Here is a 17916-nt window from a genome sequence, read left to right as displayed (position 1 = left end):
ATGTCCACATAGCCCTTCCCAGCTGTTAAACTACAGGTGCTTTTCTACATCGTTCTTATGTAGAGATAGGCCACAGGTGCCGAGCACTTACTGTGTACAGGTATGTGATGAATTCCTTCTTTGCACTACCTCATTTAGTTCCCATAACAACCTCAAGCTTTAAGAACTGTCTGCCTCAGTTTCCTCATCAATAAAACATGGATTGTTAATATTTATCTCGTAGGGCTCCCGTGAAGTTAAAAAGAGGCTGAGAACAGAGCTTATCAAATATGAAGTGCTCAACAAATGCTAGCTTGATACGAACCTGTTATGATGTCCATTTTCCAGATGAGGAGACAGAAGCTCTGTGAGGTTACAAGTGACTTGTTTAGGCTCCTACACACACCTTCATTCAGCCCTCCCACAGCGCTGTGAAGACAGTGGGGTAGATGTCACTGTTGTTATTCCTGTTGTGGGGAAGGGGTTGTGACCTGGAGTGGCAGTGTGACTTAGGCCTCTGGTCTCTAATGCCAGGGGTGCCCTGTCATGCTTTTTTAAATGACTGTTTTCATTCATATCACTGCTCAGGTTTGCCGTTGAATTTTAATAACTCTGACATTTAAAGAGCTTTTCCTTTAAACTTGCCATTTGGCTGTCGAAGAAATCTTAATGAAATAATTTGAGTTCTTCTCCCAGGCCCCCACAGTGCTGCCTGGCCACTGCATTCCGGGAGCGAGCACCCTGTCTCTGCTGATTCACGACCGTCGCCTGGCTGAGTCTGCGGAGTCATATCTCAGATACCTTACTTTCCCCTGTCAGCACACGGCAGCCCATTACAGGTTCATTCCTGTAAAAGCAGAGTGAATTATTCATTAGAACATCATTACAAGCTTTGCAATGGAAAATTATTTTCACTTCTGCATATAATGAACTTCACAAAGAGCTAACGCAGGAGACAGCACACACGTGCAGGAAAGAAAGACGGGGTGGCTGCAGGCATTTATTTTCTTGTCTTAATCAAATAATTCCTCTAATAATTGGCTCTGGTAGTTACAGAGGAAATGTGGGAGAGAAGGAGCTGGGGATGTAGGGTGTCGGCACCTGCATGTCCCAGGAACGCTTTCACACAGTGGTGAGAAGGGTGGTAACTTGTTGGGGGCTTCGTGTGCATGTTCTGACCACCCTCAGGGAAGAGGATTCTCTAGTCCAGATCTGGATGACTCCAGGAGGTCTCCTGAAGCCAGCCTTCTGAGTAAGCATACAAGGCTTAAGACCTTTCCTCTGCAGGTTTCCCTGAAAGTGACCGTCCTCGCCCCCGCCCCTGCCCCTCTCTAGCCAGAGCTCCACAGCCACTAACACCCCTTGGCTTGTCTCTACTTTCAGAATCCAGGAATTGACATAGGCGATGTCTCTGAAAGAAGAGCATTAAGGAAAAGTTTAAAGTGTAAGAATTTCCAGTGGTACCTGGACCACGTTTACCCAGAAATGAGAAGATACAATAACACCATTGCATATGGGGAGGTAATTATGACCAAGCATGCGTGCTGCTTGGATTGCTGTTCAGTATGCTGTGGATTGCTTTGCTGGAGGAAGAAGGAGTCATTCATGGGTTCATTGACTCCTTCACTCATTCAAGACTATTTTCTGGAGGTGTAGGCCCTCACAGCAAGGCTCCCTCTAGCTGGTGGGGGTGGGGGAAGCAGATGTAATGAATATTACAAGGGGGGTGGACAAAAGCCTGTGGCGGTCTTCTCTGCCCAAGGAGGATGAGTTCTGTGGTGGATGATGAGCTCTGTCTGGGACCTGTAAGTGGGGACATGGAGCAGGAAGTTGGATGTAAAGAGAAGTGGGGCTGTAGCCCCCCGTCACCCGGTGCTGGGGGCTGCAACCACTTCTCGTCAAGGAAAGCTCAGGTTTTCTGTGATGAGATAATATCACCTTGCTAAACATGGAAACAAATGGATTTTTCTCTAATTACAAATACCATAAACATGCATTTTAGAAAATTTTGAAAATAATAAAAGCAGTGAACATTTATTCAGTGCTTTCAACGTGCCAGACACTGTTCTAAGTGCTTTTCACGTATGAATTCATTTCAGCTCCACCTTGTGAGACAGTAGTATTAACATTTCATGGATTACAGAAATTATATAACTTACCTGAGGTCACAGAGCTTCTCGGTCATGAATCCAAGATTGGACATAGGCATTCTGACACTGTGTGCTTGTATGTCTATGTGTGTGTGTATGCACACATGTGTGTATATTCACACACACACACACACACACACACACACGTATTTTTACTGAAACCATGCTGTCCACAAGGCCTAATAATTTGAAAATTTACCCAGTGATACACAGAGAATATTTTCCTGTGTCACTGAACACTTTTCTGTAGCATTATTAATGGCTGCATATGGTTTTACTTTTTGTGTATACTGTGCTTTGCTTGAAAACATAGTCATCGGTGTTGTTTCCACTTTAAAAATATCGCAAATGGGGCCGGCCCGGTGGCGCACTGCTACAGTGCACCGCTTGGGAGCGCGGCGGTGCTCCCGCCGAGGGTTCGGATCCCACATACAGACCGGTTCCCGCTCACTGGCTGAGCGAGGTGCGGGCGCAGCACCGAGGGTTGCGATCCCGTTGCCGGTCCCAGTCCGGTACGGGCGCAACACTGAGGGTTGTGATCCGTTGCCGGACACGAAAAAAGACAAAAAATATATATATATATATCGCAAATGCCATTGCTGAGAGCTCCTTACATATAAACACTTGTGCATCTACCTATGTTGTTCCTTCCTTGCGGCTCCTGTTTGGAGGTGGAATCAGTGACACACACAGGCCAGGGAGCAAGGAGTCTGTACTGTCCCCTGGAAGAAACACGTGCTGGCTGCAGGCTGCCTGGGACTCTCTCTGACTACCAGGCCAAAGCTAAGAAGGATCCCTTTGACTTAGAGAGTTTACATTTTTCTACAACTATGAATTTTCCAATTCTTTGTCTGATGCCTTTTATAGAAAGTACATCATCTCCAGGTTAAACTGTCAGGGTGTGGAGTGGTGGAATGTGGAACGGGATGCTCCCTTCCTGCAGGGGCAGTCTCTGTGATGGTCAGGAGCCAGCTGCGGGATGCAAATCCAAGTGGGCTGCTGCAAGCCTCGTGACTCCTCTGGGCTGCCGTCCCCTCGTGTACACACTGGGAGAAGTGAACATGCCTGCTCCTCAGGGTTGTTGTGAGGACAGAGTGAGCCGTGACACGTAGAGTTCTTAGAACAGTGCCTGGCATGCAGCAGTAGTTGTTAATAGGGTCCTAACTGCCTTGTCTCATCTTCTTCAAAATAAAAGCATGCATTATTTTTTGGTTATCAAAGTAAGATCGAATATAAAGGAGGCATTGCAAAATGATGGGCAGTGAATGGATTATTCCTAAGACAACTGGGAAAATTGCATAGCTATTTGGAAAGGAAATCAATTTATTTTCTTACAGCTCACGATATACCGAAGTATGTTTCAAATGGACAGTAGTATGACATGAAAGAAAAGAAACTATAAAAGAACCATATGGAAAAAGAGATGAATCTGAGCTCCAAATGGGGAAGGGTCAAGAGTGAAAGCCATGCAAGGAAATGCAAAGAAATGGATAATAGACATGAACTCATAAAGATTAAAATAATACACAAACTAACTAGATATAGAAATAATATGCCAGGTTGGAAGTATGTATGCCACAAATTCTATAAATGAATGGATAATACTATTAATATATAATGAGATTTTTTTTAATTGAAACACAATTGATTGTATATATCTATGGAGTACAGCACTGAATATCCATACCCATGTGCAATGTGTGGTGCTTAATTCAGGATAATGAGTATACTCAACATTATACGATGTAATCATTTTTTGTAGCCCTTTACCAATTTCTATAATGAGCTCTGTAAATTAGTTTAAATAAAAAAATTGATTGAAAAAACAAAATAAAACCTCCCCAGAGAAAAATAGACAAAGCACAGGAAGGTCAGTTACACAAGAAAAAATACAAATGGTTGAAAACACATGAAAATTTAAAAGTTATCTTATAATCAAAGAGCTGAAAATAAATTTTGAAATACATTGAGGTTGCTTTTTTCCCTCTGCCAAATGAACAAAGATTCATTTTTGGAATATATGTTGCTACTTTGCCGGCAAGGTCTCAGCAGTATGAAAAATCACATATCCTCCGGTGAGAGTGCAAATTGAAACAAGGTTTTTAAAAAGCAATTTCAACCACATGTATTAAAAAGCTTGATGATAGTCATACTTTCTTCTCCACTCGTATCCCAAGCAAATAAAATCTGAAACAGGGACAAAGATTTGAAAGTGAAATCGTTCATCTCAGTGATTTTATATTTTAGGGCAAAAATTGTTGATTTTAACTTGAAGATTAGTTAAATATAATATATTCATGGTTTGAAATATTTGGCAGCTATTACAAGTGGTATGTACAAAGGTTTAAGGACATGAGAAAAATACTGATACTATAATGCTCAGGAGGAAAACGGTTGGTAAGACTGGACCAGCTTCTGTTTTAGGCTGGGCACCGGTGAGACGGCCGTTTTTGTGTGGATACTTTACCATGCTTTCCCAATTTTCACTGATGTTTATGTGATCATTTTATAATTAGAAGAAAAATAGTTATCAAAAAAGAAAAAATAAAAAGGGGAAAATGCTAGAAGGCGGCCAGGGCTGCTGTGCACAGCTCCAGAGTCTGTGCGTACACCACCACTCCACGGGCCTCCATCCACATCCTTGATGTCCCTACAACTGTACCGTGGGGTGGCCTTGGAGCTACCAGAGAGATCGCAGTCTGGGTGGGATGGGGGAAAGCCTTTTGTTTTTGCCAATTTTTCTATCTTTTTTAAAAAATAAATTCAATACATACACCCTATAGGAAATATAAAGATGAAAAGAAAATTTCCTCCAAATCCCAATTCCCAGATATAATCAACGTTAAGATTTTAGGGCATTTGCTCTGTTATTCCTTATCTACCTGCTGAGCTCACTGTAGACTGAAATATATTTCAGCTGGGCTATAGCATTAACATGAAAGAAATCAAATTCAGTGTGGTAACGAATTTACCATTGTTTAGATAACTCTATATTTAATGCTCACTCCTCCTGGGTCTTTGCACCATGCCCAGACCCCGGAGCAGAGAGAAGGAAGGCGGAGGGGGTTACACACTCTGGCCCACCTGGGGTCCCTCATTTTTCACTTACAGCTCAGTTGGACAGTCTTCCCTGGGCCATGAATATTTCTGGGTTTTATGCTCCTTGTTGTTTCCTAATTTTTGGCCACTTTGTTGTTTGGCTTTTAAAAAGTGCATTTCCTAATCAAGTGCATTGTTTATGTCTTATTCTGGATTACATTATGATTACCTTTAACCTCTGAGCCTCCAAACTTAGGGGTCAAGTGGTATGTCACGCCAAATTTGAACACACTTTCTCCTGTCCGCCTCATCAGTCCTTTTCAGTGTTTGTTAATATTATCTGGCATTTTAGACCCTAATGTTATTAATACTTTAATATATTTTATATCTACTTTGTGAATAACTTTTTAATCAAATTCAATTCTATGACAAAAATTACCACTCTTCAGACAACTCTGTTTTGAATGCCCATTCTTACTTATTCTTTTTGCCACACCAGGACCCCAGCGCAGTAGGATGGGAAGACGGGCCCCTCCGAGTAGGCGTTGGCCGGTCCCCTCAACCTGCAGCAGTGTTGGGCCCAGGCCCACAGAGATAACAAGTCACTTCCCCTTGATTTCTAAATTTTTATTTTTCTCTATTAGCTGGGATGTCTTAAAATAATTTCTAAAGAGAGATATAGGGATGCTTTACATCCCAGCTCTTACAAAGATGAAATGTTGCCTTTGCACCTACAAAAACACTTCATTGTGCATGAAAACACGGGGCCACCAACTCTTCTGCTCAGAATCCTGTGGTCAGCTCATACTATCCTTGTGGTCTGAACTGCCCTTGGCTCCTAGTTTACTTACTCACCTTTTTTTCTTTTAACCCTTATTTATGTGAAATAACACACAGTGTGTCTAAAGCATAAATGTACAGCATGATAATATAAACCAAAATCCATGTTGGCACTACCTGGTGAAAGACAGAACTTTGGCAACAGCACATCCACGTGCCACAGCAGTTGTCTCTGAACCCTCAACAGGGTGAGGATGTCCTCCTCGTCAGCCCTGGAGTACTGCAGTCACTGCACTGGCTCTGCCTGTGTGCCCTTCCAACCGTGCATGACGTCAGGGCAGGGACTTGTGTTTATCTTTGGGTTCATTAAACGTTGCACGGTGCCAGGCACTTACCAGGCCCTCAGTAAATACCTGTTAAATTACTGAATGATAGATTCACTTGCATAAACCTCAAAAACAAAATGTAAAAGGCTAGGAGCCTGAAATCATTTATGTAGAACAAATATGCCAAAAAAAATTCATGTCCTTCATATGTAAAGATCTCTTACGAATCTATGATAAAGCCACTTAAGATCCCAATGAGGGAAATAAACAGACAATTCTCAGAAAGGGAAATGATTGCTGAACACAGAACATTCCACTTTACTACTGACAGTAAATTTATAAAAACAAAATATCTTCACCTCTCAAAACCTTCAGACTGATAAGTATTTACATACCTTGTGGATAGGGGTGTGAATTAGTTCAAAGCTTCTGGATGGCAGTCAGGCAGCGTGTTTTAAGAACATTAGGGTTGTTCATGCCTTTGATACTGTAATCCCAGTGTAGGGTTCTGTTCTTAAGAAAATCTGAAGTGTGAACAAAGCCGTATGCGTAAAATTGCTCATCACAACCAGAAGTGAACAAAACTAAATTGTCCAAAAGTTGGGGGGAAAAAAAGCAATTGAGTGTGTGAAAAGGTTGTGAGCATTGTTATTTTCACCCATATTTTCCAAAATGTCTCAATGAGATGGTGTTATCTCTATAAACTTAAAAATATTTTTAAATCCTTCAAAATTTGCTCAGATGTCTGCGCCCAGACACATTTGGTGAATGAAGAATAGGGTGCCCCTTTGCCCCTCTTCTTGATTTATCCCAGGTTAATTTGGTTTCCATGGAGAATATAATCCTGAGGGGACCAAATATATACAGGGAAGACCATCTCACTAAGACTGTAGGGCGGTGGTGGGATGGATACCAGTGCAGAATCCCAGTGCACCTGGAGGTCCAAATCAGATAGGTCCTCAGTTGCAAAGAGACATGCCCAAGTACAGGGTGGAAACTGTTCCCTTCACAGTGCATTCCAGACACCTAGAATGGTGCATAGCATAGACATCCAATGCATATTTTTTTGGATGTATAAATAAATGTTGCTAGAGCTTCCCATGATAAGTTTCTTTTTTTTTACTGGTTTTTATTATGCCTGTATGCCAGTAACATCCTGAGAAGCTAATCTGTGATCCTCAAGGTTATTAAAACAAGTGCTGGTGCCGAGGCCCACTTAGGATTTGTTCAGACATCTCAGTCGCCACCGTGACCCCTCTCTGAGGTGCCTTTTCCTATGTTCGAAAATTCCCCTGAGATGCTCTGTGATACTAGGGATGGAGAAGCTTGAGTGTGGGGCCAGGCTGCCCAGGATGCGGGTGGAGTGCCAGCACCCCACCACCCACAGAGGGCCTGAGCTTTCTTGCTCAAGTGATCACCTCGTAGACTTGAGCCTTGGTCCTCCCTATCATGGGGAAGGTGTGGTGGAACTGTGGTTGGGGAGCAGCACCTGCACAAGATAAGCTCTGAGGGGTGATGTTTCTTCTCTTCCTGCAGCTTCGCAACAACAAGGCGAAAGACGTCTGCTTGGACCAGGGGCCTCTGGAGAACCACACGGCAATACTGTACCCCTGCCATGGCTGGGGGCCACAGGTAGGAGCCATCTCTGACCAGGAAGGAAATAAAGTCACCAGCCCGCAGGGCTTCGGGACTTTTGGCATCTAGTTGGTAGTTGTTACCTATTCCACGATTTTAAGGAGAAGGTGGGAGGCTTTCTGGTTGTTGCTGTAAAGAAGCTAGGGAAAGATTCGTAAGTGCTTGCATCAACACAGATTTTACAAGGATCACGTGCACGTTTCATACTGAAAGGAAAATGTGAATAAGCTGCAGAGTGATGTGCTATGTGCAGATATACAGCATATGTGCATATACTGTCATGATATGAAACGTGCCTGCTTACGACATCGGGGAAGGAGTTAGCAGATCCGTGATTTGTCCTTCCTGAAAGACCATTGCAGGGTGGTGGTAGCATGACCAGCCATAAGTGTGTGCAGGAGCAGAGCGCTGCTGGGAGGGTGAAGGCATTGGCAGGTGCATTTCAGAGAACGCTCGGGATAACATGGAAAGGGCAGAACGATCAACCAACCGACACATGAACAAAGAGCCCCGACAGGTGAGTTTCCCCGACGGCTCTGTGCTGGCCAGCAGTGTGCACGTGTGTGTGCACGTGCTTGTGTGTGCACACAATGAGATGAACAGAAACTCTCGAAGCTCGGGGGGAAATGCGTCCAAAAATGTGATGGGATTTGACATTTGTAAAAATTGTAAACATTTTTATGTCAACCAATGGCAACAAAAGGCAGGCTACTGACTGGGAAAGCGTCGTGTCCAATTCCAGAGGAGCACTGGGTGGTCGGGTCTCCGTCAGACTCACAGGTGCTCTCTCCTGTGGGCCTCGGTGGGTGCGTCCGCAACAGAAGTCACCGGCCAATGCACCCGTGAGTCCCCATCTCTCTCGTGATGTGTGAGTGCACACGTTCCCACGCACAGTCACATCTGTCAGTCACACACACCACTGTGCACGCACAGAGGCTCATGGTGTTGTCTGCTTGTAGCAGTTTTTTGTTTCCATGTGACCAGCTCCAGAAAGAGCAGACTTGTGTCCCTCCACTCTCCCCACAGGTCATTCTCCTGCTCCAGACCCTCAGGCTCCCTCTAAAGGTGGATGAGCCACGTCAGACAGATTACTGGTCAAATCCTGAGAACTTTGATCTCTGAAGCAAGTCTGGGAGATAAAAACTGAGGCACAGAAGGCAAGTGCCGATGAGCAAAGCACCCTGGAGCCCAGGCCCGGCAGGACAACTGAAATGTTTTAAATTCAAATCCATTCAATTGAGGATTATTTATGGAGCCCCACCACCACTTGGTAAAATGCCCGTGGGAGCAGGAGGATGACCAGGACACCTAGACCTGCTCCTGTCCCTGAAGACTGCCCACTGGAAACAGGCATCAGCAGTAGAGGCAATACGGACTAAAGAATCTAGTGTGTGTCCCCACCCATGCGTCATTCATTCATTCACTCATTCGTGCACTCACCAAGGACGTCTTGATCACTGCTGTAGACACTAGTCACAATTGTGTACAGGCAGTTGATAAGATAGAGTCCCTGCTCTTGAGAGGTTTACACTTGAGAGGGAGAGAAGTAAAGAGGCATGAAACCCGCAGGCAGCGAGTGAAGCCCAGGGTGCTGGGTGCTGGGAGGCACAAGGTGGTGGGGTTTGGCTGGGCTTGCAGCGCCAGAGGGAAGGGCGTGCAGAGAGCCAAGGCTGAGCGAGAGGCTGAGCGAGAGGCGGAGGCAGGTGCGGAAGGTCTGCTGTGCTGCGATTCTGTGTTTCTAACAAGTTCCCAGGTGGTGCTGCTGCTGTTGGTCTGAGGAGTTGAGACCTGCCCCAAGGGTGATGGGGCGCCTCTGAGAGGCTACCTGGGGGCGACGTGTTTGGGCTGGCACAGCTCGTCCTGCAGGGGCTAAGAAAGAAACTGTGCTTGGAACAGGCCGAATGCAAGGCCGGTGGTCCAGCCCAGTGTGTTTCGGGCCACGAAGGCTCAGAGAGGGAGAGCAAACTGGTGATACTGAGGATACCAGTTTCAGGTATCTGAGAGGGGGCCCGAGGGTGGGACGCGGGGCCTGTGCAAACCCCACCCTGTCTTCCTGTGCCACCTCCGCAGCTTCAGGGCAAGCCGCAGGAGCCCGGGAGCCCCACTCCTGAGCACCTGCTCCACCTGCATATGTGGTAAAGGCCAGGAGTTGCTCTTAGGACTCTTACCTGCCGGGCTTCTCTTTCCAGCCTTCTGATCCAGCAGCATTGGAACTGAGTCCTCACCAACTGTGATGGACGCTGTCCCATTTAGATATTTGCATAATCAAAACCCGGCTTGAGGAGCCGGCTTCTCCTGTGAAGGAGAATGTGACCTAGTAAACGTCTCCCAGAGATCTGAGGGCATCCCCACAGGGCCCTGAGCAGTCACCTTCTGCTCTGGGTATTCCAGAGGAAGGTTTCCTCAGGAAGCGCTCAGCTGAGCCTGAGGACCAGGACGTTCAGGCAGCTGCAGTGACTTCTGTGGCCCTGTGGCCTCCTCCTCTCAGCGCCTCTGCTCTCCCCGCCTGCCCTGGCTGCCCAGGCACCCTCTAATGCCCTTGTGATGCCCACATCTCCAAACATGGTCTGGGCAGACCCTGCGAACTTGATCTTCCTTAACCTTCTGTCCGGGTCCTTTATTCCTCTTTCGTCTGCTCCCTCAGGGTCCTGCCCAGTGGCCACCTGCTGGACAGATCCCACAGGAATGCTCAAATCACCCACCTCCCAGACAGCGTGGTCGACTTTTAAAGATGACCACTGACTTACTCCCTGCCCAGGCAGGAGCTGGCACTGAGTTCCCCTCCCACTGGGAACATAGTGGCATTCACGGCACAGCATCCAGGTCTTTGCTGGGAAATAACTGGAATTTATCTTTCACCAGTTCCACCTGCACGCATAACTTTTCCTAACGAATGCTCCTTCCATTTAGTTGATTAGGGAACGATACCAAATTAGGCTGCTTGCTGCTGCCCCAGCTCTAGGGTGAACACCTACACGTGGCCCTGGTTGCTTTCCATCAGCTGATTTTTAAAAGTAAATCTAATGTTGTTTTCTGTTCTATCACATGTTCTAAATTGATGCAGCCTTCGCACAGACAGCTGCCAGGCTGTCGCTCTGCTCGTTCACCAAGCTCCGGCTTCCCAAGCCCACACCCTCTCTGCAAGGAGTCCCCTGCCAGGCACAGGCCTTGTTATCTCTTTAAACTGCTGCCCAAGTGCTGTACTCAAACAGAGACTGAATCAGCGCTCCTGTAACCAGCACCTCCCAGAAGAAATTGGAGTTCCACGGACATTGTTGGCTTAATTAATGGACTCGATGTTGTAATTTATTATCAAACAGCAATTAAGTGGAGATAAAACAGGCACTGAGGAGGGTAATTTCCTGTCTTGCAGCGTGTGTTTGTCAACAAGGAAACGGGTCCCGACTACTCAGAGAGCCCGCCTGCTTGCAAGCGCCTGTCAGCCACCCTGTTACCAGCCTCCGTTAGCTCTGGCTACTAATTTGGATGAGACAAGCATCAGCTTCTTTTCGAGCCTAAGTTTTATTTGAAAATAAAGTGCCAGCCTCCAATTCCTTACCCCGTGGCCCCCGTCTGGGTGGGTCCCTGAGCCGGAGCTGCTGTAGGGAAACCGGCAATACAGCTGCTCCACGGGGCCTCACCCATGGGGTTGGCCTCCCCCGCCAAGGGTCTCCTTCCTGCTGCATCTCCAGCCATGTCATCTGGCTTCTCTCAAGAGGTAAAGGTGCCGCCAGGAAGAGAGAAGGGGGCCTCGCTGTAGCATCCTCCTCCGTTCCTAAGTCCCCTGATGGCTCTGATCCTGTACTCTCAAGTCCCTGAGCTGAGCAGGTGGGGCAGGTGGTGGGCCCAGCCCAGAGCTAAGTGTTCCAGCTCTCAGTGCTCTGAGCTGGGGCTGGGCGGAGACAGGGAGCAAAGATGCTGATGATAAGACCAGTTTTGGTTTTAGTGACAGGGTGAGTCCTCCCAGCTGCCCTGTCAGGGAGTTAGTAGCACCTTCCCACCCCCTGTTCATTCATGAGAAACTTGGGACTTAGGTGGGGCAGTGCCAGTTTTCAAGCTCTTGGTCTTGGGTGCTCTGCTGTGCCATCTGGTGAATCCTGGGGAGCATCTCCCATGTCCTGGAGCCCCTAAATGCTCTCTAAACCACCATAGGGCACACAGAAACACTGGAAGCAGGCGTAAAGGAATGTGGGCAAGTGGCATGTAAGAGCCAATGTGCGGGCGGAGTGGGGGGCGGGAGGTACGTGCAGGCGGAACACCACGTGGGCGCCAAGGCAGGCGGTGGGGTGGCCAGCAGGGACGGTGTGTGGATAGCCCCAAGTGCCAGGAGCACAGGCAGGGGCTCCCCATCCTGCGTCTCAGGCGTGGTTCATGGACACCGTGAACCCTTCAGGAACTTGTTACAGATGCTGGTACAGACTCCTGACAGTGGGGCCTTAGCAAACATCTCCAAGTGCTTTTCCTTGTCAATCCACAACTATTTACTGAGCATCTGTGATGGACAAGGCTATGTGTTAGACCTTAGAGTGAGTGGTTAGACGTCCCTGTTTGCCCAGGACAGGCCCAGTTTACACCTACTACAGGGGCCAAGGGCAGACTTCCTCTTCTCCCCTGAAGGTTCATTAATAAAAATCTCTGACAAATTTAGATCAATATGAAGAAAAAGCATAACTTGAAATATGTCAAAGAAATATATTTGGGGATCAAAATATTTTACTTTCCCACAATAGTATCCCAGCTTATTTTTTTTAACTTGTAATGCTATCTCAGTTTTTATATAATTGGGTTTTTTTTTTTCATTTTTTAAAGTTAGACTTACTCTTTATATTGATAGTTTTGCAAGTTTTGGCAAACATACATGATCAAGTAATCACACCACAATCGAGATCTAGAGCAGTCTGTCTGTGCCCCCCAGATTCCCCTGAGCCCCTTTGTAGTCCACCCTCCCTCTGTCCCCACACGCTTTTATGCACATTGAATTTGAGGGCCTGCTTACCTGCATATGAGGGTGGGCACAGGGGTCACCTGTGCACCTGCACATGTGCAGATCTGCGACATCCCTGCAGATTCTGCATGGCGTCCCCTCGAGCTGCAGACCGCAGCTCCTCAGAGCCCGTGCCACGGACAGGGTGTGACCAGTGCAGCAGCCTGGAGGTTCTTTCAACAGCTGCTAGCTATGATGGGATGTTCTTAGGGCAAGGCGTGCACCGTGGAGATGGGTCGAGGGTGTCCGTCCCTGTATGAGGGGTGTCAGACTCGCTCAGACTCAGTGAGCTGGGGGAGGACCTCGTGGCCTGTCCTCTGTTCATCCCCCATCAGTACATTCTCCCCTTCCTCCCCTTCATCTCCGAGAGGCTTGCGTTCCTTCCCTGTTAATTCATCACCACCACAGCAGGTGAGGATTCTTTTGTCCCGTAACTAAATTTAATCTGATTGTGGACGTGTTCTCTGACAGCTTCGTCTTTCAAGTGACATGTCATCCACACACCGTGTCCTCCTTGTGCCCGGGGCAGCGAGCCTCAAGTGCCACTGGCATCGCAGCACTCGGCCGTCCCTCCGCACGTGGAAGGCACCCCTGTCCTCGGGGAGCACAGGAGCGGGTGACATCCTACAGCCACTTGGCCTCCAGAGCCAGGGTCAGGGAACAGAGCTGAGAGCACGTTGGAGTTGAACACCCCAGGAAGGAGGGCTTTGCCCCAGAAGGCAGGTCGGGGTTCTGGGAGCAGGACCCCACGTGGTACGAGGCAAACCCAGTAATCCCTTTCCCTCCATGGGAATCTGATTCCCAGAAAGCAGGAGAACTCTAGACCTTGCAGGAGAACAGAGTTGGGGACTGAGCAGGGACTTCTAATGCTGGGAAGCCCACCGCACACACTAGAGAGATGTGAGAGAGTGCAGGAGGGAAGTACCTGCGCCTACGTGCACTGACACCGTGTGTGGGGGCTCTACCCCATCTGCATCTGCCACCTCCGCTTGCGTTCCAGAGCAGCATGTACAAATCCACTCTGCCTCATTGCAGGTGATGGGAATACTAGGAGCCTTTTGTTTTTGTTCCTCTGGCTCATCTTCTCTCAAAATATTCAAAACTTTCTAACTTTATTACTTCAGGGTGGTTAGCGCCCACCTGCATCCCACCCATGTGCGTCCCTGCCACCTACCCTCTTCCCCACAGACCGCCATGGAGCCAGCACGGGGTTATGCACTTTCTACTTGCTGAGACTGTCCAGACACTTTGGGGACCCCAGCCTCTTTCTCTGCCATTTGTATTTCCAATGCCCAATTCCCTCTTTCTAATTATCCCCAACAAGTGGCTGTCGTGGTCCATGTGTGTGGAACAGGGATGCTTGACTTCCTAGATGGCATCCAGAAGTAAATGCACATGTATTTGATTTTGCCTAAAGAGGACTCAAGGTTAAGGAAGAATTACCACACTATTTCTTTCTTAACAAAATGGGTTGATGAGCTGTTCTTTCCAGAAAATCACAATTACAATCGTAAATTGTTTTCCAGTACAGATTCTTAGGTAAAGGTTTTGTATCTCCTTGCAAGTTGAGCTGGTTATTCTCCAGACACAGAAGGTGATTCAGGCAGGTTTTGTGTCCGCGTTCGGCTGGGATAAGGAGCTCACTATGAACAATAGCGTGGTGTCCACGTCTCCCAGAGATGTTCAGTTCAACAGCCACGTACGTGAAAGTTGCTGCTAATCTTTTTCGTTTTTGCTAAAGGCACAACAACATTACAGAAAATTTAGAAAATACAAATTTAAGTCATCCATAATCCTACCACCCTAAAACAACTATTATCATTACTGAGGCTTGCTTTCAGACTTTTGTTTTTCCAAAGAAATGTTGATTTCTTAGGCTGTTTTCATATCACTGAATTAATAAAGAAACAACATTGCTGCTTCTGAAGGACAGGAAGGGAAGGGGAGCCTCCTACTGAAAAGGGGTTTCGTGTGCTACGCAGTGAGGCTCGGCAGGGCAGGTACAGAGCCTCGCGGTAGCCTAGTCCCCTGATCATTTAGTTCAGAGAGTTTTCATTTCTCTTTGGAGCAGCAGTATCTGTCGAATGATGGTTTTCAAAGACACTACTTATTTGAAATTGAGAGGGTCTGAGAACATGGCCATCAGAATAAAGGGTGGGTCCTGAAGAGTTAGTGCTGGTGGAGTTTAGGCCATTGGTATAGGACGCAGTCTGGGTTCCCGTGGGGGACAGGGCAGAGGAAGACCAAACATGGGAACCAGAATGTCCCAGACTGTCCTCACCATACACCCTGCCGGGCTTGGGAGCTGGGGGTGTGCAAAGTGCCAAGTGTGAGACGTTGCTGGGGGTCCACCCCATGAGGGCCCCCGTTGGGCCATGGCATTGGCTGTGGGAAGATGGTTCTGTGATAGGCTGGTGTCCTCGCAGCCCCCTTGCTGGGACACACAGGCTGCAACCACATGGCCTCCTCAGGCCTCTTCCCTGTGGCATTCAGGGCCGAGTATCATAGGTAATGGGCCCCACGTTCCAGGGACGCTTATCAATTTTCTTGACTGCTTGGTACTGTTCCCAAAAGGCTAGGGTCATGTCTGTAAAGTTTCTATGGGGCCTGAGTCTGGGTTTGGCCATGAACAGGAAAGAAGATTCCAATGTGGTGGACACTGGCTGGCCAAAGGCAGCCCAGGACCTCAGACACTTTGTTGTGTCATGCTCCATGGGGGTGAGGCTCCTACCACACTGTCAGTGTGGGCCAGGAGCTGGCCGAGCTACGTGTGGCTCCTGAAGGCCGATGGGCCCTGCATCTCAGTGAGACTGGAAATCAGGAAGCGACACTTCACACACAGCCTGCAGCAAAGTTAACTCCTCCGGGTGGTGCTAGGAGGATTGACTTTCTGTGTGTTCTTTTGTCCAACTGCAGGTCCATGTCACTCTATATGTCAGCCTTCTCCCCCAAACCTCAGTGAGGATTACAAAAAAGTCATTCTTTGGAGGAGAAAAGTTTGTGAGGAAGGGAACAGAAAGCCACCATCTCTGACAGAGCCTCTGGAGGCCAGAAATGATGCTAGGTGCTTTAAATATTCTGTATTATTTCACTTGACCATCATAACATACCTGTGGAGCAGGTGTTACATCTCTGCTTTACAAATGAGGAGGCTGAGGCTTGTCGGGATCAAATGGCTTGTCCAAGTTCATAGAAATGGCAGTCAAGTTTTGAAAGCCTAAGTGTTGGATTCTGGGGGCTCAAAGATGTTATAGAGTGAGCTTGTGGCTTCCCCCTAGAGAGGGCCCTCCTCGAGCTGAGGGCTGACCTGCCCAGCACTGTGCCCAACCACCTGCAGTGACTTTAAAATGTAGCCAGCTCCAGATGAAGTCAGTATCTCTGCCTTCTTTCAGGATGTCCCGGGAGCTAGTTGGCTGGAATGGGAAAGAAACCACTCAGACCCATCCGTTGTGTGTGCAATGCATGCTGCATGGTGAGGGCTCTGATAAGTCCTGCAGTGAAGAAAGCCCATTTAACTTTGTGGAGCCCAGTGATTCCCAGATTTATTCGAATGCAGAGTCCCTTGTTTCACATAACACCTGTAAACGTCCTTTGGAGCTAGTGTTCTGCGGAATGCACTTTGGGAATTGCTGGTCCACGCTGTTCCTTTAGGTGGTTATTAGCCCACTGGCTAACTCATGAGTAAGACCATCTGGGTCTGAGTCCCAGCTCCACTGCTTGCAAGCTATGACCTTGGACAAGACGCTAAAGCTCCTTGAGCTTCCGCTGAAGTCTGTAATGTCAGGGTCATAATAGTACCTACCACACAGAGGTGTCGTGTCAGTAAAATAAGGTAATAAATGGAAAGTATGTGGACAAGCACCGTGGCACATATACAGAATGATGTCCACAGTGATGACAGTGAGGCCCTGGGAAAGCTTCAGTCTTCCAACAAGGACCCAATCAGGTGCACAGGATTCTACTTCTGAGGCAATAAAACAGCAGCCCTGGCCTGTGCTTTGAAAACCATGAGAACTGCAAGTTCTTATAACTTGTAATGGGAAGATTGGACGAGTGATGTCAAAGTCCCTTCCAACCCTCAGGTCCTGTAAAACGTAAGCTTCCCGGCATTCAGCTGGACTTCAGCTTGTTCAGTTCTTGAAGGAAAGGTTTGAACAAGTTACTTGGAAAGACAGGTGAAACATGGAGTCTCTGCCATCCAGGAATTTTCGGTTAATTAGGATGCTGTTGTATAAAATAGCCGGTGATTACATGAGGCCAAACACTAATTTTTCTTTTTAACGTATCAAATAAATTTGGATAGATTTAGTCTTAATTATCAACAACATTATGCATTTTGTGACACAATTTCTCCCCCCCCCGAAGAAAAATAGCTAGCTGATATTTAATGAGCACTTCTTATATGCCAGGCATTCTTCCAGGCGCTGTACATGTACTGACTCATTTACTCTTCAGACCAACCCTGTGTAACAGAGACAGGTAGGGTTTTGCTAATGGACAATCTGTACCTTTCTTCAAAATGTGTAATATCCTGAAGTCTTGCACTGTTGTTTCACCTTTATCTTTCCTCATTAGTTGCTTCCTTTATAAGACATTTCAGACATATGTCTGTGGTTAACAACGTTTTTCTCCCTGGATTTTCACACTACCTCACTGACAAAATTTCATTGTTTTTGCATTATTTCTAAGAGGACGCCTATCAGTCTCATTTTAAAGATGGGAAAACCAAGTCTCCTGGACCAAAGAGGTTAGAACACAGACTCAGGGGGGAGAGTGCAGTGACCAGACGTGAGGCTGGATCTACAGGCAGGAGGCAGGTAGTGTAGAGCCTTACAGGGGTGTTGGGGAGCTTGGCTTTATGCCAAACTCAGCAGGAAGCCATTGGAAGGTTTTCATAAGAGGGTTGGGGCATGATTTGATTTATATTTATTTATTTATTTATTTATTTTTTCCTTTTTGTCTTTTTTCGTGACCGGCAACGGATCGCAACCCTCAGTGTCGCGTCCGTACCGGACCGGGACCG

At 47.2% G+C, this 17916-nt stretch overlaps 1 protein-coding gene across 1 annotated transcript in view; it reads left to right on the top strand.

The window, feature by feature from the left end:
• The window catches only part of WBSCR17 (Williams-Beuren syndrome chromosome region 17), a 112827-nt gene that overhangs the window by 78547 nt on the left and 16364 nt on the right, over positions 1 to 17916 (top strand). The window contains exons 3-4 of the mRNA XM_008576334.1: positions 1363 to 1500; positions 7811 to 7906. Coding sequence (XP_008574556.1) covers positions 1363 to 1500; positions 7811 to 7906 — 234 coding nt within the window. The remainder of the gene's footprint in view (positions 1 to 1362; positions 1501 to 7810; positions 7907 to 17916) is intronic.

This window comes from Galeopterus variegatus, unplaced genomic scaffold, assembly GCF_000696425.1.
Source record: "Galeopterus variegatus unplaced genomic scaffold, G_variegatus-3.0.2 Scaffold1331, whole genome shotgun sequence".
NCBI classification, from domain to species: Eukaryota; Metazoa; Chordata; class Mammalia; order Dermoptera; family Cynocephalidae; genus Galeopterus; species Galeopterus variegatus.
This window is presented reverse-complemented; position numbering and strand designations above follow the sequence as displayed.